Raw genomic sequence first — 18,848 nt, forward strand, 5'->3', positions numbered from 1 at the left:
TCTCCTTCTACTTATTTCCCCCTTTAATGGATATTTTAAGGTCAAGTTTCAGTTAGTCTCAAAAATACCCTCATACCATGCAGCATCAACAAATGTAACTTAAAAGTCTCTGTAAAGTTAGAAAATTCCCTCCCGTCCCCCCACAAGTACCAATGTACCACTTCCCTAAGTTTACCAAAAAAAGGTTACAAAGAAGAAAGAACATGATAACTTCATTCTATACCTAATAAACCATCAATCTCCTCCAAGTTTCCATTATGTTGTCTGTCCACACAAAGTCTCAGTAACCGGAAATAGGGAGCCAGGCATAATGGAGAAACCAATCTGGGAAGGAAAATCCATTTCTAGGTCACAGTTTACAGACATATTAGTCCATGTTTATAGAGACCCCGATCTTGTAATTAACAAGTTTTGCCCAAAATAAATGTCTACTTTTAAAAACATGACAAAGAACATAGTGGATGCTCAGCAAATAAATAATGAACTGAACGGGAAGAAGACACAGGTAAGTGTGAAATATCCACGCATTAAGATAAAGTACGGGTAACACAGAAGGAAGGCACATGACTGGCATAGGTACACAAACACATTCCCAGGTGGGGAAAAGAAACAGAAACAAAAGCAGCCTCACAAAGTATCTGTTGGCTGTCATGAGCCATTGCAAATCCCAATCCCAGGATCTGGGAGAAAACAAGGAGTCTGATCCATTCTTGGTAATGCATCCAAATACCACCTGTCTTGGGAGAAATGCTTTTCAATCAAGTTGCCAACAGATTACAAGAACTGTAGCATTCCTTGTGAACAAGAACTGTGTCATTCTTTGTCAAGATTCAACATACCAACAGCGGTTTTAGAGAAGAAAAAGTATACTGACTTTTGGTCTGATTCCTGCGAAGTCCGTGTACTCCCATCTTTCACAAAGTCCTGAGAGAACAACAGTGGCAGGAGGTTGATGACAATCCCATCACAACTATCGTAGTCTTCTAGTCCGTAGAGTGCTTTCACAGGAAATGGATAATCACTGCAAAGAGAACCCAGAATGTGAGGTCCCAGCATCAGGGTATGGCAACTATATGGGAAAAACCACTAGGACAAACCAGTCTTCTCTATTATGAGAAGTGAGAAAGAACAAGTGGGGAATCTTCTAGCAGTCCTGGAGCTGGGACTGCTGGGGTGTTAGGGTTGGGAGGAGGGAAGTTGGAGGAGTAGGATAGACTTGGATGAAGTCAAAGACATTCTGAGATTGGTACCAGCTATCAACATAACTAACAAAATTTCTTTACCAATATAACCATGTCAGTGGGTAAACAGCACTTACCCTTCTGGAACATCACAGGCATCCAACACAAACGCATCTTGGAAATCATTAAAGATGGTCTGCCCAAGCCATTCCTTCAGGAAGCAAACAAACAAAAAGGTCTGTGTAGCCCAGGGTGTACATCCTATAAAGCCCTAAATAAACTATTATCCTTTCTGAAGCCTGTTTCCTCATTTCTGAAAAGAAAATACAAGTAATACATACTGCATTATTCTGATGTGGAATAGACATAATACATGAAAAATGCTTAATACAGTGCCTGGCACAGAATAGACGGTGGCTTTTAACAATATCATTAACCAAATGATCATGATTCTCACTCTTAGTATGTGAAGGAGGCCTCAGAAGAAAGGCCTGGGACAGAGTGAGTCAGAACAGCCTTCCCAATTAGAATATGGGAGAGCTCACAGGCACATCTATTTTTGCAATACAACAGAGAGAAGGATTTGAAGAATGTATAGTAAAGCAGCCCTTGAGCTTCACTGTTTTAAGAAAAGATACTTGGCCTCACCAGGACTTCTGGAGCTAGCCTCCTTCCATGGATCAGGTTGGCAAATTCATCATAATAAAGTCCAGAGGCCTGAGGAGATTGCTCACTGCAGGAATGAACCAACTGTAGCAAGGAGGTCACCTGAAACAGTCGAAGAGAAAGAATGGTCCAGTCCTTGAGTTGCTGATGCTTCCTAGTTAAAAACTATTCACTCCATTCAACAATAAGTTTTTCCCTTTCCAATTGCATTGGCAAAGCTCTCATCACCACCTCTCACCTGAGGTTTCTCCTAAGCCTCCTGACCAATCCTTTCTTTTCAATTTTACCTCTTTTCCAATCCAGACACATGAACCAGATTAATTTTTCTAAAGCAAAGCTTGGATTATGCCATTTCTATGCTAAAACCCTTAAAGACTACCTCTGTGTAAAAATTAAAATGTCTTGATTCACATTCAGAGCACTCTGTTTTCTATCTCCAAACTAGCTCTATCTCCAGCTCTCCAATTATACACTTACTTGTCCCTACACTCTAGTCAACCTGTTACTCTTCAAACATGGCCCACCTATTTTGCTCTCTAGGAATTTACAATTTAATAAGGAGATCAGATACAGAGTTAAAATACAACCCAAGCCAAAGGATTTTAAAGGCCAAAAGAGTAGTACAAATTACAAAAACTATGAGTTCAGGAAAACATATTTTGAAAAAAGAAGCACTCTTTGTAAGGTGACAGTTGTTCAGTTGCTTAGTCGTGTCCAGCTCTTTGCAACCCCATGGGCCACAGCACGCCAGGCTTTCCCGTCCTTCACCATTTCCTAGAGCTTGCTCAAACCCATGTCCATCGAGTTGGCGATGCCATCCAATCATCTTGTCCTCTGTCGTCCTCTTCTCCTCCTGCCTTCAATTTTTCTCAGCATCAAGGTCTTTTCCAATGAGTCGGCTCTTTGCATAAGGTGGCCAAAGTACTGAAGCTTTAGCTTCAGCATCAGTCCTTTCAATAAATATTCAGGACTGACTTCCTTTAGGATTAACTGGTATGCTCTCCTTGTAGTCCAAGGGACTCTCAAAGAGTCTTCTCCAACACCACAATTCGGAAGCATCAATTCTTTGGCACTCAGCCAACAGTGACCAGAAGCAATTTCTCAGTTACTCATAAACATATCCAACCCCAAGACAAGAACTCACCTGGGTGCACTGTTCACTGCTCAGCTCTCCACTCCCTGGGGTCAAATTGGAAGATCTACTTCTAAAAACAAGTTATTTTAGATTCACATCTGTAATATTTTACAACAACCAGCAATAAATTTTTAAAAATTGCCTTCCCTAAGATCAGGGTGGAGATGAAATCGAATGAAAGCACAGCCAAGTATTTATTAAGGCCTTACAAAAGGTGGATTAGCGCAATGATGGCTACCTTAGATTTTTTTTTAAGTGTACACTAACTAAACTAGTAAAAATCATAAGAGCAAGTATTTGGCATTGTTCTACTTAATGCTCTCAACAACTCTATGAAGTAAATACTATTAATATCTTTACCTCACACATTTGAACAGAAACAGAACGGTAAAGTGACTTATCCAAGATCATTCAGCTAAGAACAATGGAGCCAGTATTTGACCCCAGGCAAGCAAATGGCTCCAGAGAATGAACTTTTAACCAGTATACTATGCAGCCTCTACAGATTACTAATGCTAACTCTAAGGATGTTTCTTGAGCTCCAAGGAATTCATGACAAATCAATTCCAAGAAGCATGAACTAAATTTCATGACTTCACAACAGTAACAACTTATCAAGCCCCAAGCTTCTATGAGATGTTACAATTGTGGAATCAAAGAACTAGTACAGGAGGGAAAATCCACAAGAAGACTTTATTTATATCACAATTAAAATAAATAAATAAATTTTTTTTAAAAAAGAAGACTTTATATCAAATGAGGTGTTCCAGACACGAAAAACACAGTAATGGAGAAACCTGTATTGTCTAATGCTTAAGATTGGAGCAGATGCAGAAAAAAAGCATCCCAGGAGGATCAGGGTTCCCTCTTTTGTGCAAACATTTTCTAAAACTTAATTTCTTAGCATTCCCTAGTTTTAAACAATGAGAATGTAATGACTATGATCACAATTCTGCAAAAATTATAGGTAACATATACAGTCAAGATTTAAAAGAACATGAAAAGTAACTTCTCTTATTATGGTTTTAGTTCTTCTGTTATAATGATGTCTAAACAATATAACACTTTATTTTGTAAGACAGCAACTGTATTAACTGACCATGAGACACAGAAATCAGAATTTCCATACATACCTATCTGCTGCCATGACGCCAGCCATGGTGACAGCACCAATAATACCAATAAGCTTGTACTTGAATATGGTGCTAGACAGCTGTTTTCGTATCACCAGGTGCATGTCATCCTGCAAGGAAATAATGGTGAAGATGTTGGAATGGTACAGCAAGACAGTCAAATATTAGAACCAAACAACCAGAACAGCAAGGTTTCTATCATTTATTAACTGTGTGGTCTTTGATGAGTCACTCAATCTTTTTGAGTCTCAATTTTTTTCATCTATAGAAAGGGAAAGGTTTTGTGAGGATCAGAGACCAAATTACAAAAAATTCCAAGAACAGCATCTGTCACATGGTAGACATTCAATAATAATAGCTATTACTGTTACTGCTGGGATAGTTGCTTGATATGGATAATGTGAATTATCATGTCGTTGGCTGCTCAGGCAGTAGTAATCAAACAGAAAAAAAAGTGCTTAGGAATAAATTTAACAAAGAGGTAAAAGACTTGCACATTGTAAAAACTGCAAAACATTACTGAAATAAATTAAAGACCTAAATAAAAGGAAAGGTATTCCATGTTCATGGAACTAAAGACTGAACACTGTTAAGATGATGATATACTCATTCAATGTAATCATTTTAAAAATTCTAACAGTATTTTAAAAATATTTCTTTTTTTAGGCTGCACTGGGTCTTAGTTGTGGCTTGTGGAATCTTCACTGAGGCATTAGGGCTTCTTAGTTGCAGCACGTGGTATTTGGTTCCCCAACCAGGGATCAAACCTGGGCCCCCTGCATTGGGAGCTCAGAGTCCTACTCAGTGGTCCACCAGGCAAGTACCTCTAACAACATTTTTTACAAAAATAGAAAAACCCATACTAAAATTCATATGGAGTTTCAAGGGACCCCAAACAGTCAAAATAATTTTGAAAAAGAACAAGTTTGGAGGGCTCACACTTTCCAATTTCAAAATTACAAAGCTATAGTAATCAAAACGTGCTTCCAGCATAAGCATATTCAGACCAATAGATAGAACAGATCCTAGAAATAAACCCTCACAAATATGGTCAACTGATTTTCCACAAAGGTGCCAAGCCCACTCAATAGAAAAAGACAAACTACTCAACAAAAGGTGCTAGAGAAAACTGGATACCCACACACACACAAACGAAGTAGAGCCCTTACCTTATACCATACATAAAAATTAACTCAAAGTGAATCAATGATTTAAATTTAAGAGCTAAAACTATAAAATTCTGACAAGAAAACTTGGGGAAAATTTTTCATGACTTCAAATTTTGTGATTTTTAAAAAATATAAGCATGACACCAAAAGCACCAGCAACAAAAGAAAAAAAGACTGAGTGGACTTCATCAAAACTGCACCCAAGGACACTATCAAGACTGAAAAGATAATCTCAGAGAGAAGATATTTCCAAATCATTTATCTGATAAGGGACTAATATCCAGAATATATAAAGAATTCCTACATGTCAACAACAAAAAATAACCCATTTAAAAAGTGAGCAAAAGGACTTGAATAGATTTTTTCTAAAGAAGATATACAAGAACCAATAAGCATACAGTAAGATGTTCAACATCATTAGTCATCTGGAAAATAGAAATCAAAACCACAATGAGATACCACTTTACACACACACTTATCAAACAAGTGTTGATAAGGATGTAGAAAAACTGGAACCCTCTATTGCCCATTAGAATGCAAAATGGTATAGCCACTGTGGAAAACAGTTTTGTGGCTCCTCAAAATGTTAAACACAGAATCTTCATATGATTCAGAAATCTCACTCCTAGGTATATACCAAGTATATACCCAACTGAAAACAGGGACTCCAAAGAAATACTTGTACATCAGTGTTCACAGCAGCATTCTTCAAAATAACAAAAGGTGGGGAAAATCCAATATCCATCAATGGATAAACTAGTTACAGTCTATATATACAATGGAATATTCAGCCATAAAAAGCAATAAAGTTCCGATATATCCTACAACACAGAGGAACTGTGAACACATTATGCTAAGTGAAATAAGCCAGACACAAAAGGACAAATATTGTATAATTATTTAAATGATCACACATTTAATGTGTGTAACTATTTAAATGTGTATAATGTGTATAACTATTTAAATGATCACACAAATTCACAGAAAGTAGGTAAGAGGTTACCAGGGTATAGAGAAAGGGAAATGGGGCGTTATTGCTTAATGGGGATAGAATTTCTATTTGAGATGATGAAAAAGTTCTGGAGACAGATAATGGTGATGGTTGCACAACACTGTGAATGTACTCAATGCCACTGAACTGTATAATTAAAACTGGTTAAAACAGTAAAATTTATCTTATGTATGTTTTACCACAATTAAAACATAATGATGTAGCTCTATTATTCCTGATATGATGAAATCTTCAAACTATACTGCTAGATCAAACAAGCAAGACACAAAACAAGAGGATATGGTGTGGAAAAGTTATATGGGTAAATACAAATTTGTCTATGCTCAGCACATCTCAGAAAGCTATAAGCTAGTAATAGTGATTGCCTTTAGAGAATCTCAGCCTCGAGGACTGAGAGGGAGGGTACATTCTTCACTACCTTTCAGTATCTTTTGAATTTTGTACCATGGTATATACTACCTTGCCAATTCTTGAAACTTAGTGGAAAAAAAAAAAGTTGTCCAAAGACCAGTATGGCTTACTGCCACAAGGTGGCACTGAAGATGCAAAAGAGCTATGAGTTGATTCCAACCCAATCTTACTTTAGACATTTTGCTTGGCTTTGGCTTTTTCAGTGAATGGTGTTCACAAAGCAGAGAAGCCCCAGACGGAGTTCACGTTAGATGGAGATGTTCCTTATGGAACAAGAGTATTCCCTGTTTTTCCATGGCCCCTGGTACAGTACCTGAATGGCTTTTCTTAATGTGCAGATTATAGGCTCATTTCCATACTAACAGACTGAGCTCCTAAAGGGCAGGTCTAATATACATCTACTGTCTCGGTGCTTGGCATACAGTAGGCATATAATGTTTGTAGCAGGAAAGAATAAACAAATACCAGGATTGTGGCTATGTACTTTAGTTATACTACTACACAGGCTGTGGGGATTTTGTTCCACAAATTTCAACAGAAGAGGTTTAAAAGATTCTTTCTCAACACACAGTTACTTACCTGGATGTGACTATTGGCTTCATGTTCTTTGCTAAATGCCAGTGTGCTGAGAACACAAAAGAGTTTTCGTATTTGCTGAGGGGACATATTATCCAGATAATCCAGAATGCCCTGGGAGAAAAAAAAGTCAATGATGAGATTAGCAACTAACTTTTCTTTTTCCTTTAAATAAAAAAATTAAAATTCTCATAAAAGGCACACACACAGACAGCCAGGCATGTTTCACAAAAGCTCAAGTTCTCTAAAACTATGCCTCAGAGCACAAAGGGTTGATATTCTACTTAGTCATCCTAACATAGCTCCTAGTTCTCCCTATACTTTTTCTCCACGCTTCCCTTTTTCTTAGTGAAAACAATATTCTGTCAAAAGTTATGTCTCTGACCTTACTTCTCAGCTTGTATTCCATGAATTATTTATTTTTTCTTTATAGATATGGAAGGACTTATGTCAAACCCCATTAAAACCCTTTACCAACTCCCTCTTGTCTATAAAATAAAGTTGCAACTCTTTGGCTCGGTATTTAAGATCCTTCATAATCTGGTCTTCGCCTCCCACCTTACCCTATCTACCAATCATGCTGATCTTACTTGTCATCTCTCAAGCACACCATGGACATAAGTGCCAGTTTGCTTCTGTTCAAACTATTCTCTGCCTAGATATTGGAGAAGGCAATGGCACCCCACTCCAGTACTCTTGCCTGGAAAATCCCATGGACGGAGGAGCCTGGTAGGCTGCAGTCCATGGGGTCGCTAAGAGTTGGACACGACTGAGCAACTTCACTTTCACTTTTCACTTTCCACTTTCATGCATTGGAGAAGGAAATGGCAACCTACTCCAGTGTTCTTGCCTGGAGAATCCCAGGGATGGGGGAGCCTGGTGGGCTGCCGTCTATGGGGTTGCACAGAGTCAGACACGACTTAGCAGCAGCAGCAGCCTAGATATACTTCCTTTATTCTTTCTTGACAAATCTCTTCTACCTTTCAAGAATCACTCTAATATTATCTCTTGTTTGAAGATTTCTCCAGTTTCCCAGGCCAAATTAATTATTTCTGCACTGGTGTATCTATAGCACTTTATTAGAGAATTTGTCATGTTGTATATATAGTGACGTACTTATACATCTTACTTTCTATCATCAAAGGCAACGACTACTGTTTATATCCTCAGCACCCAGAATAGAGCCTGGCGCATCATTAGGTATAAAGAAGTATTTGCTGAATTAATAAATATATAGACAGATGAGTTATTTTTTCTATTATTTTCCCCATCACCCCACCTTCATCCCCTCCACTTCTACAAATTATAGTGCTCGGTATCTAGCATAAAAAATAAATTGCTAACAAGTTATCAGGTGTCTCTCAGATATATGTAAGAAAGAAAAATGATTGAATATATGTCAATGGTAGGACTAGATACCTTCACAAAGACAGCATTCAGCCTCATAGCAGATGGGCTTACAACTACCAACTCGAGGAGGACATCCAATGCAGCATCAACTTCGACTTCATTTCCACTGCAGACATGGGTCACTAGGGCACCGATCACTTCCTATGCAGAGAAAAGTCAACACTACTGTGTGAAGCTAAAATACAATACAGTCATCAAAAAGAGGTTTGTGCCCGAGGCCATTCCAATCTCAACCTGGTTAAAATCCCAACCGACCTCATTCCATCACCTACTTCTATAAACTGGTTTCATTACCATTAGATTCAAGAGGTTTAGAATTATGTCTCTAACTACACTACCATCCAGTCTTGATTTACTACCCATATTTTACTAGTGAGCACTATCTAAGCCCTCTAGATTTTGCTTCCTGGTATTATCTTTCTTTTTTCTCATAAGTGTCAAATATTACCCATTAAATTGTAGTTGTACTTAATCTATTAAAATTTACTGAAAAGGTGGCACTCAAGAAGCTAAAGGTTTTAAAGGTTTTTTTTAAAGTTAGACTTATTTTTTCAAGTAAACGTGGGTCATGATGGTGTCTCTAAGACATTAAGATGGTTCTCCACAAATATCTTAGATGTCACTCTTCCCTTCCTTTATACTGCTGTTTCACACCAAATTATAGTGCTCGGTATCTAGCATAAATAGATCTCAAATGCAGATCAATCTTAAATGCAGATTTATTTGAGATCTCAAATAAATCTCATAAATAGATTCTCAAATGCAGTAGCTATCTCATGCCAAATGTCTATTACTCTGCTTTAAATGTGTTTTTTTTCCTGCTTTAAATTTTAAAAATTTTATATTATTCATTTTAAAATTCTTTTTTTGGCCACACCGTGGGATCTTAGTTTCTTGACCAGGGATCAAACCCACTCCCCTGGCATTGGAAGTGCAAAGTCTTAGCCACTGGACCACCAAAGAAATTTCATTTTTCATTTTTAAAAGTTGCCCTTTCAAATGTGCTTTACTGTTGTTAATAAAGGTATAACATAAATGACCAATACAAAACAAGACACTTTGTTCTTTGTTCTAATCACTTTCCACAAGTACAGCCTTCCCTCTCTAGAAGTGTGCTAATAAATGTGGTGTCTGGTATTCATGGCAAGAGGGTTAGGCCCTCAGGCATTTCTCTCTCGTTTGTTTCTCATGACACCTTTTTCAGGATGTCATGATAGTGCTTGTGATAAATACACATTTAAAGCGGAGTAATAGACATCTGGCATGAGATAGCTACTGCATTTGAGAAACTATTTATGAGATTTATTTGAGATCTCAAATAAATCTGCATTTGAGAACAATTTCAGGATCAATGGCAGTAGATTATTAGCAGGTAAGTTTAAAACCGCCATTCCTGTACTGTGAAAACTACATGATAACCCCAGGGCAAATGTTTGTTTCAAGCAGACTGGAGCAAGACTTCGAGAATTTAAAGATCAAAACATGGAGTTAGATCCTCAAGTCCAATCCCTTCATTTAGAGACTAGGACTAGAACTAAGTTTTCCCAACTCCCAGTTCAGAGTTCTTCCTTCTTCAATGCCTTTCAACCAAAAAGAAACAAATATTGGATCACATGCAAGTCATTTGGGATGGCATTTTTTTCTTTTTCCCTGTTCCCTCCTTCCCAAGATAAATATTTCAACATACCTGCTGGCAGTAAGTGTCAAAAAACATAAATGAATATCTGTATAGAAGACTGCCAAACAAAATTATGCTCTGGTCTAGGGAGTTCAACAAACTCTGAGCCAGCGACAAAATGGATGGACAAATATCCTTAAGAACCTTGAGGAGAGAGGAGTAGAGAAAAATGAAGCTGTGGGAGAGACTTCGTTATCACAGCACCTAGAGCTGCTATTGCTAACCCTTTTAAGATGTCAGAGTTCTCCCTAATTCTTATTTTAAGGAATTTTAATCTTTGTTTTACTCAGAATAATCCTTCATTCTGAGCTTCTCTTAGAATCAGTGAAATTCAATATATGGATAAGAATTGACCTTTAACTTCAAAGAAGTTAAATCACAAGCCTAATAGCTTGTAATCTGCCCAGCTTGGGACAAGAACCCAAACTTCTAAATTCAAATTTCCTCACTTAATCTTATTGCCTCCCTGGGGATACAGTGGGCCTATTCTTCCCTGGTTATGATTTTAAATCAGTCTATAAGGTTCAATCTAATTAAACTGATTTCTTTTAAAGTACATCAAGAGAACTGATTATGTCCTAACAAGAAGGCAGTAGGTGGACATGAATGGAATCAGAATAAATAACCAGTTATTGTTTCTTTAAATGGGTATAATGCTTTACTGAGGAAGATGCAATAAAAAATTATATATGGTTTCTGCCCTCTGCAAAATTATAGACCAAAACACATATCAGAGCACAAATAAGCACAGAAAAGACTGTAAGATAAAATAATACTATCTTTAAATCAATTCCTAAACAATAAAGTCTTAAGACTCAACTACATATTCTCATTAATTCCTAAGCCCCAAACCTCTGGTTCACCCAGTTTTCTAAGGTGTACACTGTTAATATCCTGAATATTCACCTGGAAAATACCATTTCTAGATTATAAAATTCCATATCAAATGGTTTATACTTCAACAAGAATGATCACCTAAGGGTCATACGCTGAATGGCTAAAATAGTAATAATTCAAAAGATATAAAATTATGTCTCTACTAGCATTCCTCTGATAATGTTATACTCAAGGGTTTTTAGAAACTACTTATAACAGGATACAGAAGGCAAGTTTGTCAAAAGTTACAGATCACAGAGAGCTAGACAATTAAAATGATTAATACATAAAATTAAGATTCAAAAGTCTCAATGGACTTGAACAATGGGTTGAAACTAATATGATAGTTTCTAAGGGAGATGTGAAGTTCAACATTTTAGGTCAAAATGAAATTATAGAAGACATGAATTACAATATTTCCTATAAAAGAAGAATACAGGGCTTGAGTCCAGTGTTCAAGGAATTGTTGAACCAGTTTTGTGCTTTTTTTGCTAAAAAGATGAAAACCAATCTTAGTTGGATTTTATTAATATTTATAATGTCACAATCAAGATGGTAATAATTCCACTATGTTCTGAAATATACTAAGCTCCCTGTAAAACATTATTACCCAGCAAAGGTGGCAGTGTCATGATTTCCACACAGGGTAGGAAAGGTTAAAACCACCTCTGTAACTTTCAGACTAATGCTGCCCGATTTCTCTGACACTTACCAAGTAATGAATATAGAATGTACCCTGTAGCAGATCTTCTTCAAAGCAGCCTGATCGAATCTTATTTCTTAGCACCCTCTCAATGTACTTCTTTGTCTGAGTGTTGGTGCTATAGATGATGAGAAGCATTGCCAGGTCAAAAATCTGTTGTCAATAAATATGCACCAACAGGAAAACAGTTTACTAAATCAGTACATTTACTACAACAAAACAGCAGCTCTAAACTTTTTCCATTAAGACAAACACTACTCATTTGCTCAACATAATCCCATGGGAGTACCTACAGTTTCATAAAACCTAGAAGATTTTTCAGAGAAATGAAGTGTCACAACTATTAACCACTGGTATCCTTTAAGAAAATATTGAAGGGCTTCCCTGGTGGCTTAGTAGTGAAGAATCTGCCCGCCAATGCAAAAGACACAGGTTCAATTCCTGATGAGGGAAGATCTCATATGCCACAGAGCAACTAAACCCATGTGCCACAACTATTTAGCCTGTGCTTTAGGGTCCCAGAGCCATGACTACTGAACCCCAAAAGCCCAAGAGTCCATGCTCTGCAACAAGAGAAACCACCGCAATAAGAAGCTTGAGCAGGGCAACTAGAGAGTAGTCTCCACTCGCTGCAACTAGAGAAAAGCATGTGGAGCAATGAAAAGCCAGTACAGCCAAAAATAAATAAATAAAAAAATTATTTTTAAAATATTGGAATACAAGTAAAAGTAGTATTATTACAGAAACAACTTTGAATAGCTTCACATTTATTAAAGAAAAAAAATCACTTGCCAAATTCAGTATATATTTTCATTGTTATTAGGAAAATTACTTTGTGAAAAGTTAGAGACTGAAAATGTCAATCTGAACATGGTTATATAAATTATAATGGTCATTTTCAACATATTATGTGGCCATTAAAAATGAGATATACTATATTTTTTGACAATATATTGTGAAGCAAAAGAAAAGCAATCTGCAATAATCACAGTAAGATTCCATTTGTATAAAAACAATATACAAGTACAAATATGTGTAAATATCAGAGTGAGCATGCTTGTGCTTGCACACATATACAACTTGGATGTGAATGCACTGGCATGACCCAGAGGGATGGTATGGGGAGGGAGGAGGGTTCAGGATGGGGAACACATGTATACCTGTGGTGGATTCATTTCGATATTTGGCAAAACAATACAATATTGTAAAGTTAAAAAAAAAAAAAAAAATATCTGGAAGAACGATAATCCAGAAGAGTGGCACAGAGATTGGAGGTAAACTTTATTTTACAGATATTTAGATACTTGTGATATTTCTCCCTCCCCAATTAGCTTGTATTACCTATGTTTAATTTAAAAAAAAAAAAAAGGAGAGGGAGAGTTTAAAAAGCCAAGCAGGACAAAAAAGAAAAGAACAAACTACTTGGAACTTGCACAACTCAACAGCAAAAATACAATCCAATTAAAAGATGGTCAGAGAATCTGAACAGTCATTCTTCCAAAGACATACAGCTAGCCAGCCAACATGAAAAGATGTAAAACATCACTAATCATCAGGGAAAGGCAAATCAAAACCACAATGAAATATCACTTCACATCTGTTAAAATGGCTATAATTAAAAGGACAAAGAATAACAAATGTAAGACAAAAATAATAAAGGAGGGACAGCAAAGGGAACCCTTGTGCACTGTTGGTGGGAATGTAAATTGATACAACCACTATGGAGAACAGTGTGGAGGGGCCTCAAAAAAATAAAAATAGAAGTACTATAGATCCAGCAATCCCACTTCTGATTATGCATTCGAAGAAAACAAACACTAATTTGCAAAGATATCTGTACCTCCATGTTCATTAGAGCATTATTTACAATAACTGAGACATGGAAACAACTCAAGAGTCCACTGATGGAATGGATAAAGAAAATGTGATACACACAGAGAGAGACTATTATTCAGCTACAAAAAAGAATGAAATCTTGCTATCTGCAACAACATGGATGATCCCTGAGGGTATCATTCTGAAATACATCAGACAGAGAAAGACAAATACTGTATGATCTCAATTATATGTGGAATCTAAAAAATAAAAATGAATTTACAGATACAGAGAATAAATTGGTGGTTGCCAGAGGTGATGGGAAGGAATTGGTAAAATGAGTAAAGGTACAAATTTCAGTTATAAAATAATTAAGTCACAGGGATGTAACGTACAGCATGGTGAATATAGTTACTGATACTGTATCACACATCTGAAAGCTGCTAAGAGAGTAGATCTTGCAAGTTCTTACCACAAATAAAAAAACTTGTACTAGCAGTGTACGGTGATGGAAATTAACCACTATTGCAGTGATCATTTTGCAAATGACTTATACAAATAACAAATCCTTGCATTGTATGTCTAATATAATATTATCAATTTATCAACTTTATCTCAATTAACATTAACATATATTGTTAGATGCTCTAATTAATAAAAACAAAAAACAACAAATTACTTGGGACATCCTTTCACTGATGGCCCAACTCAGACACTAAAATTAGGATAGATTATAGCAGAAAATACAGCTATTAAAAATGAAAATAGACAATGCAGAAGCACATAAAACATTTATGACACAATGTGAAGAGAAAAAAGTCAGAACACAAAATTATATTTATACAATGAATAGAAATCAGTAAAAATAGCTATGCAGGAAGCCAAGGGTTATGCAATAATAGTTGTCTTGGATATTCTGATCACCCTCCTATCCTGCCACCACAAAAAAAATGAGTTTTTCATTATTTTATTCAATATCACAACAGCTTTCAAAATAGTCATCCAACAACTGAATAATTCAACTAACAAACCCCCCCAAAACAAGAGATTTCAACTAAAGAATATCCTTAAACGGAACCAATCAGCACATAAGGAACTCAATCTTCTGGCTTCCTGACTGAAGAAAGCATTTCCAGAGTTAAGATAGACTCAGTATCATGACCCTGATAACAGATGGACTGTTTGATTCACTCATCAGGTAAAAGAAAGTAAAACATGAAATGCTACTATCTTGACAATTCCATGTGAAACTGGAGGAAGGGCAATCAGACAGAGGGACCTAAACACCTGACTCATGACCCAGGTGACTCCAGTGCTCATCCCCTCACGGGAGCTTCTTTGACTGCAGTTCACTGTGACTGTTTGGAATATTACTACTTCCCCTTGTGGATATTTTATTTCATTGTATTGCCAGAATAAAGACCATCTGGCAAGCCATCCTTTCAGATTATCTTCCTATCCCATGGATGGAGGAGCCTGGTGGGCTGCAATCCATGGGGTCGCTAGCAGTCAGACACGACTGAGCGACTTCACTTTCACTTTTCACTTTCATGCATTGGAGAAGGAAATGGCAACCCACTCCAGTGTTCTTGCCTGGAGAATCCTAGGGACGGAGGAGCCTGGTGGGCTGCCGTCTATGGGGTCGCACAGAGTCGGACACGACTGAAGTGACTTAGCAGCAGCAGCAGCAGAGCAGCTGCAAAAGGATGACTGGAAGATCCCAGGCCAAACAGCAGGGAGGAAAGCCAGGCAATATCACTAATTTTACATCTATAATATTTAACATTCATAGAAGAGGAACATTACCTTGTGTTCAGCCTCCGAGGGGGTCCTTTCAATTGCCTGGAAAAACAAGGGTCACAAAAATATTACAACACATAAGAACACGTTTGAACCAATCTGTTCATCTGGCAAACCATCATCTATTATTTCTACTTGATTGACTTTCAAGACTTTTATTTCAACTACCTTTACTTATATATCCATGACTGATTGCCAGCCACTTCTTCCTCAATGTTCAAAGATCTCACTCACCTTAATCCAGGCTTCTGAAATGATTTTCTCATATCTAATAGCTGACTTTATTACATCGAAGAGAAGAGTAACACAGTCTTGACTGCTATTTTCTTGATTTCCTGAAAAACTACAAGTAGCAGAGGGAAAGGAAATCCTTCTTACCAGAGAAGGACCTGTAAGATCTAGATTCCTGCTTACTAGGCATGTGCCTTAAAACTATTCACAATTTCATGTGTAAAATAGCTAATAAAAATTTATTGCAGTCTATCAGAGATTGATGTGAATAGCAAAGGGAATACACACACACACACACACACACTCACTCATGTACATATACATACTTAATACATATAAATATTATTTGAAAAATAATAGTAATATATTATTATGATATTACTACATAATTTGTAGTTGTAAATATTAAGATCTTCTGTCCTGGCTCCACAATAAATGTCAAAAAACTTTCCTTGCTCATGTGAGAAAAAGGGTGGTTAACTGTCCATGAGTTTATACCTTGTTTGTCCTTTATTTCTCAACCTGCTTAGAGAAACCTGGAACTGTGAAGGCAAAATACAATGCTGCAGATCCAACTTCTCTCGAAGCTCAGAAATTACCTACAGCAAATAAATGTGTTAGCTGTGTGTTCTGATCATTCACAGCAGCTAGGCACAATCTATTTTTCCAACAGAAGAATCATAACATTCTCCTCAAAGACTGAGGAAGAATTATTAAATGAATTATTAAACAATGCAGTTTGAAAGAGACAGTTGATGAAAATAACTAATGCAACTATAGTACGTCATGCTCCTTAAAAGTCCAGAATTCCTTGAGGCATTACACTGAAATAGCAAATATAACCTATAGCGGCTAATACAGAACAATAAGTCTGACTAGTAGATCCATTCTCTCCCTTGAATACTATCTGGACTAATTAGCATTATCAGTTAGTTTCAGGACAGAGAAGAGGAATCAGAACCTTTTAAACAATTTATCTTGATATATTTTCCTCTAGGTTAGGTTTCTTTTCACTGCTGAGTTTCACAAGAGCACCACAACTATTCTCTGTACTGTCCAGGATCTAATACCCTAGTGTTTGTTAGGAAACAGCAGAGTACCTCAAGTGCATCTGTGGGGGTTACGGAATGAAGAATGAATTTGATGATCACAGGTAAGTCGTCCAAACTGACAGATGACAGCTTACCCATCACTAACTGGCGGACCTAAACACAAAAAACACAAAATCTTACATATTTCCATGTTAATATCACAATCTAGTAACGACTCATTAGGTAAAATTAGAAAAATTATTTCTCTCAGCTTCTCACTTGCACTTTCAGAAGAAAAACACATTTTACTTTTTTCCAAATTACCAGCTCTCAACTGTTAATGCTACGGCTTCTTCAAAAACAGAGAGGTGATTAATATGAAAGTTATTATCTTACATTTTGGAGTCTGAATTTTCCACTGGTTACAGAAAGCCATAAAAATTTGTTATTCCTATGGGAACAGTTTGTAAATATGCAGGCAACACAGACAATTTCCACTAAAATTTACGGCTTAAAAACAAACAGTTCATCTATCACAGCGTAGCACATAAAATTCACCAAAAAAAAAAAAAAAAAAAGAATAGGTGTCTTTCAGCACTGTTTCAAAATGAAATTTTCATTATATACAATTGGTCCAGGGCAATGAATGACTGATATCGGTTCTGGGAGGTGAGAAGACTAGTTCTGTTTCTGGAGAGCAAAGTCCTCCGTACCTTAGTCAGGAGCTTTGACTCAAGTTGGAGGCTAGAAAGGACATCCAGGATCGGGACGGTGAGCAGAGTATTCTCTGTTAGAAGGTCGCTGGGAACAGTGGAAAAGAAATTATCCAACTTTTAACAGAATTGAGCAAGTAATGACTTGGGAAAATCATCCAAGGATGGGAAGAGAGGATATACTTAGCTTCCATTAAATTCTATTTGTAGTATGTTTCATTAAAATTCTCTTGAGTAAAAAAAATACATGCACATTTTGAAAAATTCAAACAACAAGAAACCCTATTTCATCATACCCTCTACTCAGAGGAAACCACTGTTGAGATTTGGTCCATATCCTTCCTCAGAAAAGGAAAAAGAAAAGCCACAATTACAATAAAGTGGGATAAATATGATACCTATATGTGCAGGGTGCTACAGTAGCATAGAGTAGAGAAGGACAGCAATGGATTCTAAGAGAAAGTTATACAAAAGGACAGGCAGGCAAAGGGAGGGGTATAGGGCTATACACAGAAGGAGCAGTCTGCCCAAAAGTACAAAGGCAAGAAATCTCTAGACCTTTTCGGAGATAGCTTTACAGATAACTACAGAAAAGGAGGTATTACAAATTGAAGTTTTTAATTACTTCTAGGATAAATACACAGTTGCATTACCCCTTCTTCGTTACTGCTCTATCAATGAGAATTTTTCACATAAATGTCAGAAAGCAATGGATCTGACACAACAATGTGCACTAGAATTAATCATTTAGGGACCAAAGAACATTGATGTTTAATAGGTTCCACAAACCATCTGGATGTGCAGTCATGATTGAGGACACCCGTGGGTACAGGAAATGCTAACAAAACAAAAAAAAATGCTAATAAAGGAAAGTTTACGTCTCCACAGATCAAATTTATATACCTAATCCTAAGCCAGACTTCATATTCACAACAGATACGTACACCTACTTAAATATATATTATTAGAAAAACAAGCCACATTCAATATCCCAGTAAGACAAGTATCATTCTCTTTTATACAGAAACACAGTATTATTACTCTTTTTATACTGTGGCAATAGGCTCCCAGAGTGAAGGCTTGCTCAAGCTGGCAACAAGGTGCTTACCCACCTGAGCTCTTTCCCCACATCAGCATGCTGGGAATCCCCTAGGATCTCAGGTAGGCTGATGACAAAGTCATGTTGTAGGCACAGCGGAGCAACACTGATCAGCTGCATGATCTTGGTGGTAAGATCCTGCAGTGGAGGACACTATTATAAGAACTGTAACACAGTATCCAGAATAGAGAAAGACTTCCTACTCCCAA

General features: G+C 36.8%; 1 protein-coding gene across 5 annotated transcripts in view; it reads right to left on the minus strand.

The window, feature by feature from the left end:
* FANCD2 (FA complementation group D2) overlaps positions 1–18,848 on the minus strand; it is a 51,055-nt gene that overhangs the window by 22,954 nt on the left and 9,253 nt on the right. For 2 of the 5 annotated variants that reach the window (XM_070776215.1, XM_019984787.2), the window contains exons 9-24: positions 18,653–18,777; positions 17,541–17,628; positions 16,897–17,001; positions 16,295–16,395; positions 15,800–15,908; positions 15,572–15,607; positions 11,960–12,103; positions 10,381–10,515; positions 8,703–8,834; positions 7,287–7,397; positions 4,116–4,225; positions 2,992–3,052; positions 1,830–1,949; positions 1,319–1,392; positions 875–1,021; positions 224–324 (exon numbers count right to left, since the gene is read on the minus strand). In XM_070776215.1, coding sequence (XP_070632316.1) covers positions 224–324; positions 875–1,021; positions 1,319–1,392; positions 1,830–1,949; positions 2,992–3,052; positions 4,116–4,225; positions 7,287–7,397; positions 8,703–8,834; positions 10,381–10,515; positions 11,960–12,103; positions 15,572–15,607; positions 15,800–15,908; positions 16,295–16,395; positions 16,897–17,001; positions 17,541–17,628; positions 18,653–18,777 — 1,699 coding nt within the window. Of the gene's footprint in view, positions 1–223; positions 325–874; positions 1,022–1,318; positions 1,393–1,829; positions 1,950–2,991; positions 3,053–4,115; positions 4,226–7,286; positions 7,398–8,702; positions 8,835–10,380; positions 10,516–11,959; positions 12,104–15,571; positions 15,608–15,799; positions 15,909–16,294; positions 16,396–16,896; positions 17,002–17,540; positions 17,629–18,652; positions 18,778–18,848 lie in introns of those variants that run through there. The other 3 variants (XM_070776214.1, XM_070776216.1, XR_011562961.1) reach the window with 3 other exon arrangements.

Source organism: Bos indicus, chromosome 22 (assembly GCF_029378745.1).
Source record: "Bos indicus isolate NIAB-ARS_2022 breed Sahiwal x Tharparkar chromosome 22, NIAB-ARS_B.indTharparkar_mat_pri_1.0, whole genome shotgun sequence".
NCBI classification, from domain to species: domain Eukaryota; kingdom Metazoa; phylum Chordata; class Mammalia; order Artiodactyla; family Bovidae; genus Bos; species Bos indicus.